The following is a 16,916-nucleotide window of genomic DNA, read 5'->3' on the forward strand; positions in this document are numbered from 1 at the left end:
TGTATATACATATATATATTTATATATATTGTATGTACATATATATTTATATTTACGTATATACATATATTAGATGTATTATATATATTTATGTATATACATATATATATTTAATATATGTACAGTGGTGTTGTGTGAAAAGTGTTTGCCCCCTTCCTCATTTCCTGTTCCTTTGCATGTTGTCACACTTAAGTGTTTCGGAACATCAAACCAATTTAAACAATAGTCAGGACAACACAAGTAAACACAAAATGCAATTTGTAAATGAAGGTGTTTATTATTAAAGGTGAAAAAAAATCCAAACCATCATGGCCCTGTGTGAAAAATGTGCTGCCCCCTTGTTAAAACATACTAAAGTGGTTGTCCACACCTGAGTCAATTTCTCTAGCCACACCCAGGCCGATTATTGCCACACCTGTTCACAGTCAAGGCATCACTTAAATAGGAGCTGCTTGACACAGTAAGGTCCACCAGAAGATCCTTAAAAGCTACACATCATGCCGAGACCAAAGAAATTCAGGAACAATTGAGAAAGAAATAATTGAGATCTATCAGTCTGGAAAGGGTTTATAAGCCATTTCCAAAGCTTTGGGAATCAGCGAACCCAGTGAGAGCCATTATCCACAAATGGGAAGACATGGAACATGGTGAACCTTCCCAGGAGTGGCCGGCCGCCCAAAATTACCCCAAGAGCGCAGCAGCGCGACTCATCCCAGAGTCACAAAAGACCCCACAACAACGTCCAAAGAACTGCAGGCCTCACTTGCCTCAGTTAAGGTCAGCGGTCATGCCTCCACCATCAGGAAAGACTGGGCAAAATGGCCTGCATGGCAGAGTTCAAGGAGAAGACCACTGCTGAGCAAAAAGAACATCAAAGCTCGTCTCAATTTCTCCACAACACATCTTGATGATCCCCAAGACTTTTGGGACAACATTCTGTGGACCGATGAGACAAAAGGGAACTCTTTGGAAGGTGTGGTGGTCCAAGTATATCTGGCGTAGAAGGAACACTGCATTCATAAAAGAACATTATACCAACAGTAAAATATGGTGGTGGTAGTGTGATGGTCTGGGGCTGTTTGCTGCTTCAGGACCTGGAAGACTTGCCGTGATAAAAGGAACTATGATTCTGCTGTCTACCAAGAGATCCTGAAGGAGAATGTCCGACCATCTGTGTGTACTCAAGCTAAACGACTTGGGTTCTGCAGCAGGACAATGATCCTAAAACACACCAGCAAGTCCACCACCGAATGGCTGAAGAAAAACAAAATGAAGACTTTGGAGTGGCCTAGCCAAAGTCCTGACCTGGATCCTATGAGAGTTGTGGTATGACCTTAAAAAGGCCTTTCATGCTCAAAAACCCTCTAATGTGAACTGAATTAGGACAATTCTGCAAAGATGAGTGGGCCAAAATTCCTCCAGGACGCTGTAAAGCCTCATTGCACGTATCAAACGCTTGGTTGCAGTTGTTGCTGCTAAGGGGGCCCAACCGGTTATTAGGTTTAGGGGGCAATCACTTTTCACACAGGGCCATGATGGTTTGGATTTTTTTTTCACCTTTAATAATAAACCACCTTCATTTACAAATTGCATTTGTGTTTACTTGTGTTGTCCTTGACTATTGTTTAAATTGGTTTGATGTTCCGAAACACTAAGTGTGACAAACATGCAAAGGAACAGGAAATGAGGAAGGGGGCTAACACTTTTTCACACCACTGTAATATATCTTATTTATGTATATACATATATTAGGACACTTCACTGGGATAGTATGTGTTTTTGTTGTTGCAGTGAAGGATTATGGTCTGACCTGTCTGAAGATTCTCGTCATCGAACCAGCCGTCCAAGGGTTAGGGTTACTCGTTATTATAATATTATTAGTATTATTAGTAGTAGTATAGAAGAGTATTACTAGGGGTTATATTATTGTTTTTTGTTATTTATATATAATGGGTTATTATTTTTTACTATTTTTTTAATTTTATTATTTTATTACTTATTGTATTGTTATTATTTTAACAATGATATTTGTATTATTATTATTTATTATTTTATTTTTTATTATTTTTATTATATTAATACCCTGGCCTCCAGCACCACTGTGAGGAATCTTGGAGTTCTGACAGGAACCAGGAAAAGAGACCACATCTCTCCTGTTTTAGCTTCTCTGCATTGGCTTCCTGTGAAATCCAGAATAGAATTTAAAATCCTTCTTCTCACCTACAAAGCTCTTCACGGTCAGGCACCATCTTATCATATGGCGGTTTTCCACGGGGTGGTATCTACTTGACTCGCCTCGGCTCTACTCGCTTTTTTTGGTTTTCTATTACGAAAAAAAGTCCCTGGGACCTGCTACCAGGGACTTTTTTTAGTACTGCCTCAGTCGAGGTTCCAAGCGAGTGACACTCATGACTGCTTTTATAGCAAACAAGAGTGCGGAGTGTGTGTCCAGAACAAACGGGACATTTAAAACAAATCTAGCCGACACCGACAGATTATCCACTCTCTGCACTATCACTTTCAACTGTTCGGGCTACTAGCGGCTTCATGTCGTTCCAATATTGCACACCGTTACTTTAAAAAAACAAGACATATATATAACAAAAGTTTTTATTTAGCTTTTCAATTTCCCGGTCTTCTTCCTCTGCACCCTGGGACAGTGTCCCGTCCCCCGTCCCCCCGCCCCCCCCCCCGGCTCTGCTGTCCCAGGCATTCCCGTCGTTGTCATAAGCCTCTCCGTGACTCATAAAGATTTACACAGCCCAGCAGGTCAGAACCAGAACCAGAACCAAACCAGAACCAGGCTTCGGAAGCTCACCAGACCTCGCCCACCCGACGGTCTGCCGGCGGCGAGTTTGCAAAGCGTGAATGCTCTGGAACACAAACAGTCCACAGCAGACATGTTGGGTGTAGTCATGTTGTTAAAGTTCATGTACTTTATATAGCGTATAGTAAATACTGACTGCGACGCTGAACACATGCAGATGTTAGAAACGTTACCAGGAAAAGATTAACTTATACCTTTAGCTGTAGTCATGGGACGTCTGAACTCCGTCAGAATTCCCAAACTCCCGTTTTTTTTAGCGTGCGAGTTTTTGCTTCCTTCAGCTTCTTTTGAAACAAAACATTTCTTCTGGCTGTGGCGAGTAACGGACGTGCTGTTGTGAGTCGCGCTGAAAATTACGTCATCACGCGTGCTATGGTGACCAGCCAGCTGAGCTTTACTAATCTCCGGCAATGGAAAGACAGCGGCTGCAATGAGAGAGCCAGGCGAGCTGTACCAGCCAGCCGGAACCAAAAGGCAGCTGTTACCATCAGTGAAAAACGCCATAAAGAGCTCCTAGTACTTAAACCCTACAAGAGCATTACGCTCCCAGAATGCAGGTTACTGGTGGTTCCTAGAGTCTCTAAAAGTAAACGGGAGCCAGAGCGTTCAGCTATCAGGCTCCTCTCCTGTGGAACCAGGTTCCAGTCTGGGTCCAGGGACCAGAGCGTTCAGCTATCAGGCTCCTCTCCTGTGGAACCAGGTTCCAGTCTGGGTCCAGGGACCAGAGCGTTCAGCTATCAGGCTCCTCTCCTGTGGAACCAGGTTCCAGTCTGGGTCCAGGGACCAGAGCGTTCAGCTATCAGGCTCCTCTCCTGTGGAACCAGGTTCCAGTCTGGGTCCAGGGACCAGAGCGTTCAGCTATCAGGCTCCTCTCCTGTGGAACCAGGTTCCAGTCTGGGTCCAGGGACCAGAGCGTTCAGCTATCAGGCTCCTCTCCTGTGGAACCAGGTTCCAGTCTGGGTCCAGGGACCAGAGCGTTCAGCTATCAGGCTCCTCTCCTGTGGAACCAGGTTCCAGTCTGGGGCCAGGGACCAGAGCGTTCAGCTATCAGGCTCCTCTCCTGTGGAACCAGGTTCCAGTCTGGGCCAGGGACCAGAGCGTTCAGCTATCAGGCTCCTCTCCTGTGGAACCAGGTTCCAGTCTGGGTCCAGGGACCAGAGCGTTCAGCTATCAGGCTCCTCTCCTGTGGAACCAGGTTCCAGTCTGGGGCCAGGGACCAGAGCGTTCAGCTATCAGGCTCCTCTCCTGTGGAACCAGGTTCCAGTCTGGGGCCAGGGACCAGAGCGTTCAGCTATCAGGCTCCTCTCCTGTGGAACCAGGTTCCAGTCTGGGTCCAGGGACCAGAGCGTTCAGCTATCAGGCTCCTCTCCTGTGGAACCAGGTTCCAGTCTGGGTCCAGGGACCAGAGCTTTCAGCTATCAGGCTCCTCTCCTGTGGAACCAGGTTCCAGTCTGGGGCCAGGGACCAGAGCGTTCAGCTACCAGGCTCCTCTCCTGTGGAACCAGGTTCCAGTCTGGGGCCAGGGACCAGAGCGTTCAGCTATCAGGCTCCTCTCCTGTGGAACCAGGTTCCAGTCTGGGGCCAGGGACCAGAGCGTTCAGCTATCAGGCTCCTCTCCTGTGGAACCAGGTTCCAGTCTGGGTCCAGGGACCAGAGCGTTCAGCTATCAGGCTCCTCTCCTGTGGAACCAGGTTCCAGTCTGGGTCCAGGGACCAGAGCTTTCAGCTATCAGGCTCCTCTCCTGTGGAACCAGGTTCCAGTCTGGGGCCAGGGACCAGAGCGTTCAGCTACCAGGCTCCTCTCCTGTGGAACCAGGTTCCAGTCTGGGGCCAGGGACCAGAGCGTTCAGCTATCAGGCTCCTCTCCTGTGGAACCAGGTTCCAGTCTGGGGCCAGGGACCAGAGCGTTAGGCTTAAGACTTTCCTCTTTGATAGAGCTTATAGTTAGGGCTGGCTCAGGAAAGTCCTGAACCATCCCTTAGTCACGCTGCTATAAGCCTAGACTGCTGGGAGACTTCCCATGATGCACTGAGCACCTCTCTATAACATCACAGAGTACGGTCTAGACCTGCTCATCTATGAAAAGTGCAAAGAGATAACAGTTGTTGTGATTTAGTACTATATAAATTAAATTGAATCGAATATTGTTAGGGAGTGAGGAGTTGCAGCGTCCACCTAACCCGGCCCACCTGCTTCTCGTCATAGTTGTCAGATTTATCTATCATATAATCAAGCATATAATAAACTAAAGGGAGACTTGGCATACAGCCCGATCCGGTTGGGGAGAGTTCTAGCCTGATGTGATCAGGTTGGGGAGAGTTCTAGCCTGATGTGATCCGGTTGGGGAGAGTTCTAGCCTGATGTGATCCGGTTGGGGAGAGTTCTAGCCTGATGTGATCCGGCTGGGAAGAGTTCTAGCCTGATCTGATCCAGTTGGGGAGAGTTCTAGCCGGATGTGATCCGGTTGGGGAGAGTTCTAGTCTGATGTGATCCGGTTGGGGAGAGTTCTAGCCTGATGTGATCCGGTTGGGGAGAGTTCTAGCCTGATGTGATCCGGTTGGGGAGAGTTCTAGCCTGATGTGATCCGGTTGGGGAGAGTTCTAATCCGACCAGGCTCCTCTCTTTACCCTGTCTCTCTTGGTTACTACCCTAGTTACTAACCTAGTTACTATCCTAGCTCTGGGGAGTCCTTATGTTCTTTTTTCCCCAGCATGTTCCCTCGGATCAGGGATGCTCCAAAATCATGGTAGCAGCTGTTGCCATGGTCCCGCTCCATGTTCCGCTACGTCCTGCTACGTCCTGCTACGTTCTGCTACGTCCTGCTACGTCCTGCTACGTCCTGCTACGTCCTGCTGGGCCTTGTAATGCCCACAGCGTCCTGCTATGCCATGAACTACTACAAAGAACTGCTACAAACTACTAATTTTTCTATTTTTGTTATTTCCACGCCTGGGTCTGGGTCTGGGCCTCGGTCTGGGCCTGGGTCTGGGTCTGGGTCTGGGCCTGGGTCTGGGCCTGGGTCTGGGCCTGGGTCTGGGTCTGGGTCTGGGCCTGGGTCTGGGCCTGGGTCTGGGCCTGGGTCTGTCCCAGGTTTCTGCCTAAAAGGAGTTTTTCCTCTCCACTGTGGCCCTGTTGCTGCTCTGGAGGAAACTACTAGACCTGTTGGGTCCTTGTAAATTCTGGAGTGTGGTCTAGACCTGGTCTATCTGGTCTAGACCTGGTCTATCTGGTCTAGACCTACTCTATCTGTAAAGGGTCTTCAGATAACTCTGGTTATGAATTGATACTATAAATAAAATAAAATAAAATAAAATAATTATTTTTAGTTTTTCTTATTATAATTTTTTTGTTTTATTACTATTATTATTGTTGTTATTATTTTTATATTATTATTATTATTATTATTATTATTATTACTATTGTTATTATTATATTATTCCTGTTCTATTCTTTGTTTTCCCCTCTTTTAAATGATTTTCTCACTCATATTTTTGGTTCTTTCTTTCTTAATATTTTCATATCTGCAGGTTGACACTGACCCGTCTGGACGTGGACCAGAACAACATCGTGGTCCGGTTCCTGACGGGTTCAGGTCTTCAGTTTGAATTCAGGGACCTGAGCTTCACTGCATCCTACTCCCGAGACCCTGCCCGGCCCTTGGCGTACGTATGAAGGGTTATATATATAAATATACTGTATATATATTATATATATATATATATATATATATATATATATATATATATATATTTACATATATTTTTATAATTCAGATAATTATATTTACATTTATTCAGATAATTTCAAGTCTTTTTGCAAAGAGTTCCATGCAGAAGGATCGGTGGAGTCAAAAACCCTTTTTCCCAGATTAGTACGGGCAAATGGAACAAAGAGCAGCAAGAGATCATTGGATCTCAATGAATAGGAACCAACACTTCTCCATGTGATCAAACTACTGATGTAGGATGGCAACAGACCTAGCATGGCCTTATAGATTAAAATATGCCAATGCCCTGATCTCCTGTTGGACAGCGGTGGCCATCCCACTCTGGAACACAATGATGGGTTAGATTTTTACAATTTGTAATAAATCTCAGAGACGCATGGTCCACAGTGTCCATCTTATGCAGACACTGTGCTGAGGCAGTCCCATACACCATATCACCATAATCTAAGACAGATAAAAATGTTGCAGTGACTAGCTGCTTTTTTGCTTTAAAACAAAAACAAAATTTATTTCGAAAGAAAAAGGACAATTTGAGTTTAAGTTTTTTCACAAGTTTGTCTATATGAGGCTTAAAAGAGAGGGCATCATCTAGCCAAATGCCCAAGTACTTATAAGAATGAACCACCTCTAGGACATTTCCAGTCAAAGTAAACACAGAAGGAGGAACTTGAGAACTTGTGTGTTGAACCACATCAAAAGCTTTCTGCGGAGACTCAACCGCTTTAGCTGGGGACGATCCAAAACAATAAATAATCCTGTCATCGGCATAGAAATGCATATTAGCATCCGAGACATTTAGGCCCAGGTCATTTATATACATAATAAACAAGAGAGGACCCAATAATGAACCTTGTGGCACCCCCTTGTGGACCTTCACTAATGCAGAACATTTTATACACTGAGTCCTGTCACTCAAATAATTAATGAACCAGGAAACTGCCCAATCAGACAGTCCCAGACAAAGAAGCCTATGCTTTAAAACAGCATGGTCCACTGGGTCAAATGCTTTAAAACAGCATGGTCCACCGTGTCAAATGCTTTAAAACAGCATGGTCCACCGTGTCAAATGCTTTAAAACAGCATGGTCCACCGTGTCAAATGCTTTCGACAAATCAAGAAAAAGTGATGCACAGAATTGCTTTTTATCATGGGCGACAAGTACGTCATTTATTACTTTTGTAACACCAGTAATGGTGCTGTGCTTTTTCCTGAAGCCTGATTGCAGTTTAGAAAGAAGTTCATTTGAGTATAAAAACTCTTTTATTTGGTCTGAAACTAGGGATTCCAAAACTTTTGACAAAACACATAAATTAGATGTAGGCCGATAGTTAGTTAAAACTGCTGGACCACCTCCTTTAAACAAGGGAATAACAAAAGCTGACTTCCAAACTGATGGTATTTCGTTGTTTTGAATTGACAAATTAAAAAGAATTGTAAGGGACTCTGCAACAAAATCAGCCGCCTTTTTCAAAAAATAAGGCTCTATTAAACCTGGTCCAGGTGGTTTTCTGTGGTCCAATGCTTTAAGAGCTCTATGCACCTGCTGTACCGTAAAAGAAGCAAAGTTAAAAGACTCTCCAGAAAACCCTGGGGAGTCTGTGATGGGGGACAGGGACTAGTCCTGGCCACTCAGACACAGAACCAACTGATACAAAATGCTTATTGAAGCAGTTTAAGACTTCAGCTCTGTCGTAGACCGGGAGAGAGGTTTTAAAACAGATTTTGAGAGGGCTTCATTACTCTTATTTACAGTAAGAGACTTGGTGACTTTCCAAAATGTCTGTGGATTATTGAGATTTTCACTAGTAACTGATAAATAATATTCTGATTTAGCCTTTTTAATAACAGAGGTACATTTGTTTCTTAGTTGTCTGAAAATGGACCTGTCCGTGACAGAATCACCATTTCTAGCTTTATCCGTCGCCACATTTTGCTGATGAATAATGTCTGACAACTCTGGTGGAAACCAAAGGTTTTCCCGTCCCTTCACTCTAGGCTTTCTCCAAGGAGCATGCTTATTTACAATTTTCTCAAAATTCTCCTTAAAAAGTGTCCAGGCAAGTTCCACGTCAGACAACAGGCCTATACATAAATAACACAATAACACAGAAATAACACAATGATCACTCAGATCGTTACTAAAGACACCCATAGATAAAAATGTATGAGGGACATTTGTTAGAGTCAAATCGATTAAAGTAGATTTGTCCGGATTTTTTAGATTAGGCCTTGTAGGTGTGTATATATGTATGTGTGTGTACATATGTGTGTGTGTGTGTGTGTGTGTATATATATGTATGTATGTATATATATGTATGTATGTATGTATATGTGTGTATGTATGTATGTATGTATGTATGTATATATATGTATGTATGTATATATATGTATGTATGTATATATATGTATGTATATATATGCATGTATATATAAATGTATGTATGTATATATATATGTATGTATGTATATATATATATATAAATTTACATATGTGTGATGTCTGATGTGTGTGTGATGTCTGTCGTGTTTTCAGGGAAGTAACAGGAAAAAAGGTCCACATCACCATCGGAGTGAGACTGATCCAACACGAAGGACATCTGGGACTCGAGCTGCTGCCTGGAGACTCGGGATGTCAGATCCAGGCGGACCGCCTCCGGGTGGACACCAACGGATTAGTGGGGTACAGCAGCCAATCAGCTGAGTCTGTAGTTCTGGGGGCGGGATGATGACCCACTGATTGATTGATTGTTCTCCTTGTGTTTCAGGTTGGCGCTGAGCGCTGCTCAGTTGAAACAACAAATCAAGGATTGGTTCATCTCTAAGGTTAGTTTCTCCGTCAGTCTTTATCAGAACCCAACCGGGTCCATGGGTCCTGAACCTGCAGGATTAGGAGCAGACCGGGTCCATGGGTCCTGAACCTGCAGGATTTCGAGCAGACCGGGTCCATGGGTCCTGGACCTGCAGGATTAGGTGCAGACCGGGTCCATGGGTCCTGAACCTGCAGGATTAGGAGCAGACCGGGTCCATGGGTCCTGGACCTGCAGGATTAGGTGCAGACCGGGTCCATGGGTCCTGGACCTGCAGGATTAGGGGCAGACTCAGTGTCTCCGTCACTCTCTGTCTCATGTCTGTCTGTCTGCAGCTCTGTCCTGTTATAAGGAAGTTTGGTGTCCCTCGTGTAAACACCTTCTTGAGTGGCGTTGCCATGGAGACAACGTTGATCAAAGACGAAAACATCAACCTCCACTACGCTCTGAGCGGAGACGTCACGGTGACGTCCAACAGCCTCGACGTCCCTTTCACAGTAAGAGACTCAATAACATCTTAATACAAACTAATACCATCATAATAATATTATTAATAACATCTTAATAATATCATTATATGGAACTAATAACATCTTAATAATATCATTAATAACATCTTAATAATATCATTATGTAAAACTAATAACATCTTAATAATAGTAGCATATAAAACTAATAACATCTTAATAATATCATCATGTAAAACTAATAACATCTTAATAATATCATTAATAACATCTTAATAATATCATTAAGAACATCTTAATAATATCATCATGTAAAACTAATAACATCTTAATAATAGTAGCATATAAAACTAATAACATCTTAATAATATCATCATGTAAAACTAATAACATCTTAATAATAGTAGCATATAAAACTAATAACATCTTAATAATATCATCATATAAACTGTTTTGTGACTTTTAACCTTCATCTCCCGTTTTCAGTTATTTAATTATTTTTTTGCACAATAAATGGGCCGCTGAAAATTAAATACAATCAAAATTTCAAACAACATTAAAAAAAGCACCCAAAACAATGAAAAAGTGACAATAATGTTGGAAAAGTGAAAAAGTGACAATAATGTTGGAAAAACTGATAAAAATGTTGGAAAAAGTGACAATAATATTGGAAAAAGGTGTGATGGTCTGGTCTGTGTTTCAGGGTGTGATGGTCTGGTCTGTTCAGGGTGTGATGGTCTGGTCTGTGTTTCAGGGTGTGATGGTCTGGTCTGTGTTCAGGGTGTGATGGTCTGGTCTGTGTTCAGGGTGTGATGGTCTGGTCTGTGTTTCAGGGTGTGATGGTCTGGTCTGTGTTTCAGGGTGTGATGGTCTGGTCTGTGTTCAGGGTGTGATGGTCTGGTCTGTGTTCAGGGTGTGATGGTCTGGTCTATGTTTCAGGGTGTGATGGTCTGGTCTGTGTTCAGGGTGTGATGGTCTGGTCTGTGTTCAGGGTGTGATGGTCTGGTCTATGTTTCAGGGTGTGATGGTCTGGTCTGTGTTTCAGGGTGTGATGGTCTGGTCTGTGTTCAGGGTGTGATGGTCTGGTCTATGTTTCAGGGTGTGATGGTCTGGTCTGTGTTTCAGGGTGTGATGGTCTGGTCTGTGTCCAGGGGGTGATGGTCTGGTCTATGTTTCAGGGTGTGATGGTCTGGTCTATGTTTCAGGGTGTGATGGTCTGGTCTGTGTTTCAGGGTGTGATGGTCTGGTCTGTTCAGGGTGTGATGGTCTGGTCTGTGTCCAGGGTGTGATGGTCTGGTCTGTGTTTCAGGGGGTGATTCTCTATGACCACACCATGAAGGATCCCGAAATCCCTGCTTTACCAACTACAGGGGTGGTGCCGGTGTTAACCGAGAGTGACCAGATGGCGTACGTGGGCGTCTCTGTAGACCTGTTCAAAACCGCCGGCTGGGCGCTCTACAACCACGGCCCTTTTCAACTGGACAGTTTGGAGGTGAGAACCTGAAACCCCCTGACACCCCCTCAGAGGGTAACTCTGTGTCCCAGTGACTGTCACTGTTACTATTGCTAAACCCCAGTGTAGATCAGGTGACTGTTGGTAGTGCAGACTGTAGTTTGAGGTTTTCACGTGTGGCTTCAGTTGTGCCCACTGTCGCTTAGCAACCGAAAAAACTGTAATGGAGAACGCTGCGGTGGAACAACTGTACGGATCAATGAGATAGACAGGGTTGTGGTATGGGGACGACCCACATGCAGAGACGGACCGGTAGGCAAGAGACAGACTGGTAGGCAGGAGACGGACCGGAAGGCAAGAGACAGACTGGTAGGCAGGAGACGGACCGGTAGGCAGGAGACAGACCGGTGGGCAGGAGACGGACCGGTAGGCAGGAGACGGACCGGTAGGCAGGAGACGGACCGGTAGGCAGGAGACGGACCGGTAGGCAGGAGACGGACCGGTAGGCAGGAGACAGACCGGTGGGCAGGAGACGGACCGGTAGGCAGGAGACGGACCGGTAGGCAGGAGACAGACCGGTAGGCAGGAGACAGACCGGTAGGCAGGAGACAGACCGGTAGGCAGGAGACGGACCGGTAGGCAGGAGACGGACCGGTAGGCAGGAGACAGACTGGTAGGCAGGAGACAGACCGGTAGGCAGGAGACAGACTGGTAGGCAGGAGACAGACCGGTAGGCAGGAGACGGACCGGTAGGCAGGAGACGGACTGGTAGGCAGGAGACAGACCGGTAGGCAGGAGACAGACTGGTAGGCAGGAGACGGACCGGTAGGCAGGAGACAGACTGGTAGGCAGGAGACAGACCGGTAGGCAGGAGACGGACCGGTAGGCAGGAGACAGACCGGTAGGCAGGAGACGGACCGGTAGGCAGGAGACAGACTGGTAGGCAGGAGACGGACTGGTAGGCAGGAGACGGACTGGTAGGCAGGAGACAGACTGGTAGGCAGGAGACGGACCGGTAGGCAGGAGACGGACTGGTAGGCAGGAGACAGACTGGTAGGCAGGAGACGGACCGGTAGGCAGGAGACAGACTGGTAGGCAGGAGACGGACTGGTAGGCAGGAGACGGACCGGTAGGCAGGAGACAGACTGGTAGGCAGGAGACGGACCGGTAGGCAGGAGACGGACCGGTAGGCAGGAGACAGACCGGTAGGCAGGAGACAGACCGGTAGGCAGGAGACGGACTGGTAGGCAGGAGACGGACCGGTAGGCAGGAGACAGACTGGTAGGCAGGAGACGGACCGGTAGGCAGGAGACGGACTGGTAGGCAGGAGACAGACTGGTAGGCAGGAGACGGACTGGTAGGCAGGAGAGTAGGAAATTTAATAGCAAAAAAAGTCCAAACAAGAACAGGGATCCAATAACACAAAAATCCAAACATCGAAAATCTCAAGAAGTCCAAGGAGAGAACAAAGAAAATAAAACCAAAAACAGGAACACCACAAGACGGACACAAAGACTGACACAAGGATCTGGGAAGAGACGAGGGAAGCACAGACATACATACACGAGGTAACGGGGTAGAGGAGTAACGGGGTAACGGGGTAACGGGGTAGAGGAGTAACGGGGTAACGAGGTAACGGGGTAGAGGAGTAACGGGGTAACGAGGTAACGGGGTAGAGGAGTAACGGGGTAACGGGGTAACGGGGTAGAGGAGTAACGGGGTAACGAGGGAACGAGGGAACGAGGTAACGAGGTAACGAGGGAACGAGGTAACAAGGTAACGAGGGAACAAGGTAACGGGGTAGGAGGTAACAAGGTAACGGGGTAGCGGGGTAACGAGGTAACGGGGTAGAGGAGTAACGAGGTAACGAGGTAACGGGGTAGAGGAGTAACAGGGTAACGTGGTAACGAGGTAACGGGGTAGAGGAGTAACGGGGTAACGAGGGACGAGAACGCGGGAACGAGGAACAAGGTAACGGGTAACGGGGTAACGAGGTAACGAGGTAACGAGGGAACAAGGTAACGGGGTAGGAGGTAACAAGGTAACAAGGTACGGGTAACGGGGTACGAGGTAAAGGGTAGAGGAGTAACGGGGTACGAGGTACGGGGTAGAGGAGTAACGGGGTAACGAGGTAACGGGGGGTGGTAGGGAGTAACAGGGTAACGGGTAGAGAGTAACGGGGTAACGGGGGTAACGAGGTAACGGGGTAGAGGAGTACGAGGTAACGAGGTAACGGGGAACAAGGTAACGGGGTAGGAGGGGTAACAAGGTCAAGGTAACGGGGTAGCGGGAATGAGGTAACGGGGTAGAGGGTAACGGGGTAACGAGGTAACGGGGTAGGGAGTAACGAGGTAACGGGGTTAGAGAGTACGGGTAACGGGGTAACGAGGTAACGGGGTAGAGGAGTAACAGGGTAACGGGTAACAAGGTAACGGGGTAGAGGAGTAACGGGGTAGAGGAGTAACGGGGTAACGAGGTAACGGGTAGAGTAGTACGAGGTAACGGGGTAAGGAGTAACGGGGTAACGGGGTACCGAGGTACGGGGTAGAGGAGTACAGGTAACGTGGTAACAGGTAACGGGTAGAGGATTAACGGGGTAGAGGATAACAGGGTACGGGTAACGGTGTACAAGGGGCAGGGGACAGGAGGGCAGGGACAGAGGTGGAAAACATCAGGTAATCACGAGAGCGGGAAAAACCAAGGAAGTAAAACTAAAGACAGGAAGAGACAGAGACTAGACTTCAAAATAAAAACGGAAACAAAACTACAGACATTAAATGGGAGAACGACAAGAAAAACAAGACAAGACCAACAATACCATACAATAACACAGGAAAAACAAACTACCATAATTAATAAAAACACCAAAACCATAACAGACTGGTTTGAGGTATAATGCTCCTCCCCTCCCCCCCCCCCCCCCCCCCCCCCCGTTCTTTCTTAACAGGTTAATTTTTTCTTTCAATTCCTTCTAAACCAAGTGGACTTGCCTAGGGTAAGCAGAAACACACAAACCGTTTCTATAATAATAATAATAATAATAATAATAATAATAATAATAATAATAATAATAATATGATAATGATCACACATTGGTCTCAGTCTCTGTGTGGTTCTGTTCTCTCCATGATGCTATCTCATAACTACCGAAGGGTCCTCTCCTAGTGAAGCTCACTAAGGAGCCAGACATCACCCTCAACGTGGGGGGGTTATCCATCAAGGTGGAGTTCACCGCCCAGTCTCTGGTCCAGCCACCACCCCCCCCCCTCCCCAGGTGAGCACACGCAGATATATATATACATGTATATGCTCCATCTGTGATGTTCCTCAGTCGTCAGACTAACGTTGGTGGAAAGATGAACCGCCAATCACAGGTTCCCAGTCTGAGAGAATGACTCTGCTGTCTCCTGCAGGAGTGTCACTTTAAAGACGTAAAGGTCAAAGTGGAAGGTCGCCGTCTGCTTCTCGACTGGTCACTTCTTAAGGCGCTGAGCTCCAAGTAACTCACTCTCCTCCATCATATCATCATGGTGTTTATAACAGGAGCACTCACTCTGTGGTGTGTGTGTGTGTGTGTGTGTGTGTGGTGTGTTGTGTGTGTGTATCTGTGTGGTGTGTTGTGGTGTGTGTGTGTGTTTGTGTATGGGTGTGTGGTGTGTGTGTGTGTGTGTGTGTGGTTTCAGCTGTAAGCCAAACCTGGAACCCTAACAGGAAAAGCTGTTGTAAGAAAGCTTCCTCTGTGTTTCTGTTTGGACCAAAGTGCCGTCCCATGTTCACTGTCCACATTTTAATAATATTAATAGTAATTGTAGTAATAATAGTAGTAATAGTCTCACCAAGGCCTGTGCAGCATTCAAGCGCTCTGATTGGCCAGCAGCTGTAAACCAGTAGCTATTGTACATGTTTGTGTTTTTCTGTGCAGGCGTTCATTGGTGGCAAAATTATTCCAACAATCGCTAAGTGTAAGTACTGATACTATAATAATAATAATAAAAATAATGGTAACTAATTTAAAGGGGATAATATACACGTTAATCTGCCTCTGTGTGGTGTGTATGTGTCTGTGTGTGTTTGTCTGTGTGTGTGTGTGTGGTGTGTGTGTTTTGTGTGTCTTTTTTGTGTGTGTGTATGTGTGTGTCTGTTTGTGTGGTGTGTGTGTGTGTGTGTGTGTGTGTGTTTGTCTGTGTGTGTGTGTGTGTGTGTTTTGTGTCTGTTTTGTGTGTGTGTATGTGTGTGTCTGTTGTGTGTGTGTGAATGTGTGTGTCTGTTTGTGTGTGTGTGTGTGTGTGGTGTGTGTGTGTGTGTGTGTAGACTGGTAGAGAAGGGTTCCCGATTCCTTATCTTCCTGAAGGAATGAAACTGATTGAGACAAAGACCGAGTATCAAGATGTGAGTGTTACTGTAAACTTCATTATACTACACACTACACTATGATACTGCTCTGTGTTATAACTGTACCTACAGACACTCCCCCCCCCCCCCCCCCCCCCAATGTGGTATCTCCCAGTATCATTCTGACTTTCTAGTGACGGCGCCCTCTAGTGGCCATAGAAGAAATAAAGACAGGACAAAACATCATCTCAGACGGTTTATTGACTGTTTTTTATCATAAATTACAAAACTTTTTAAAGTCAAGCACTGAAACAACTCGAGCAACGAATCACAACTTAAGGTTTTTTTAAAAGAGATTTGAGGAATTTTAGAAAATAAACATCACATTTTACGCTTCAGCCCAAAAGATCTCTTCACACATCGCTCTGGGAGAGAAAGCTGAGTTAGATATGAAACACTCGGGAATGTTTATATACTTACAGTTATATATATCTAACAGTTATATATTTACAGTTATATACATCTGTCAGTTATATATTTACAGTTATATACACCTGACAGTTATATATTCAACAGTTATATACATCGGACAGTTATATTTTTATAGTTATATATATCTGACAGTTATATATTCACAGTTATATACATCTGACAGTTACAATTTATAGTTATATAGATCTGACGGTTATCTATTTACAGTATATATTTACAGTTATATATGTGCAGATATATATATTTACAGTTATATACATCTGACAGTTATATATTTACAGTTATATATTTACAGTATATGTACATCTGACAGTTATTATTTACAGTTATATACATCTGACAGTTATATATTTACAGTTATATATTTACAGTTCTATGCATCTGACCGTTATATTTTTACAGTTACATACATCTGACAGTTATATATTTAAAGTATATACATCTGAGCGTTATATATTTACAGTTATATATTTACAGTTAATATCCACCTGACAGTTATATATTACAGTTATATACATCTGACAGTTATATATTTAAAGTTATATACATCTGAGCGTTATATATTTACAGTTATATATTTAAAGTTATATACATCTGAGCGTTATATATTATACACTTATATATTTACAGTTATATATATCATGACAGTTATATTTAAAGTTATATACATCTGAGCGTTTATATTTACAGTTATATACTCTGAGCGTTATATATTGACAGTTATATACATCTGACCGTTATATATTTATAGTTATATATATCTGAAAGTTATATATTTACAGTTATATACATCTGACCAATATTTACAGTTA

At 44.7% G+C, this 16,916-nt stretch overlaps 1 protein-coding gene across 1 annotated transcript; it reads left to right on the forward strand.

Annotated features, from left to right (window-relative positions):
- Positions 1 to 6,353: 6,353 nt before the first annotated feature.
- LOC116685568 (uncharacterized) lies at positions 6,354 to 14,554 on the forward strand (the record flags this gene model as incomplete). Its single annotated transcript, XM_032510564.1, has 6 exons — positions 6,354 to 6,488; positions 9,087 to 9,233; positions 9,319 to 9,376; positions 9,696 to 9,857; positions 11,137 to 11,319; positions 14,433 to 14,554. Coding segments are annotated over 6 exons (807 nt in total), but the record flags the coding sequence as incomplete, so codon positions are not given.
- Positions 14,555 to 16,916: the final 2,362 nt, after the last annotated feature.

Source organism: Etheostoma spectabile, unplaced genomic scaffold (assembly GCF_008692095.1).
Source record: "Etheostoma spectabile isolate EspeVRDwgs_2016 unplaced genomic scaffold, UIUC_Espe_1.0 scaffold00570036, whole genome shotgun sequence".
Lineage (NCBI taxonomy): Eukaryota > Metazoa > Chordata > Actinopteri > Perciformes > Percidae > Etheostoma > Etheostoma spectabile.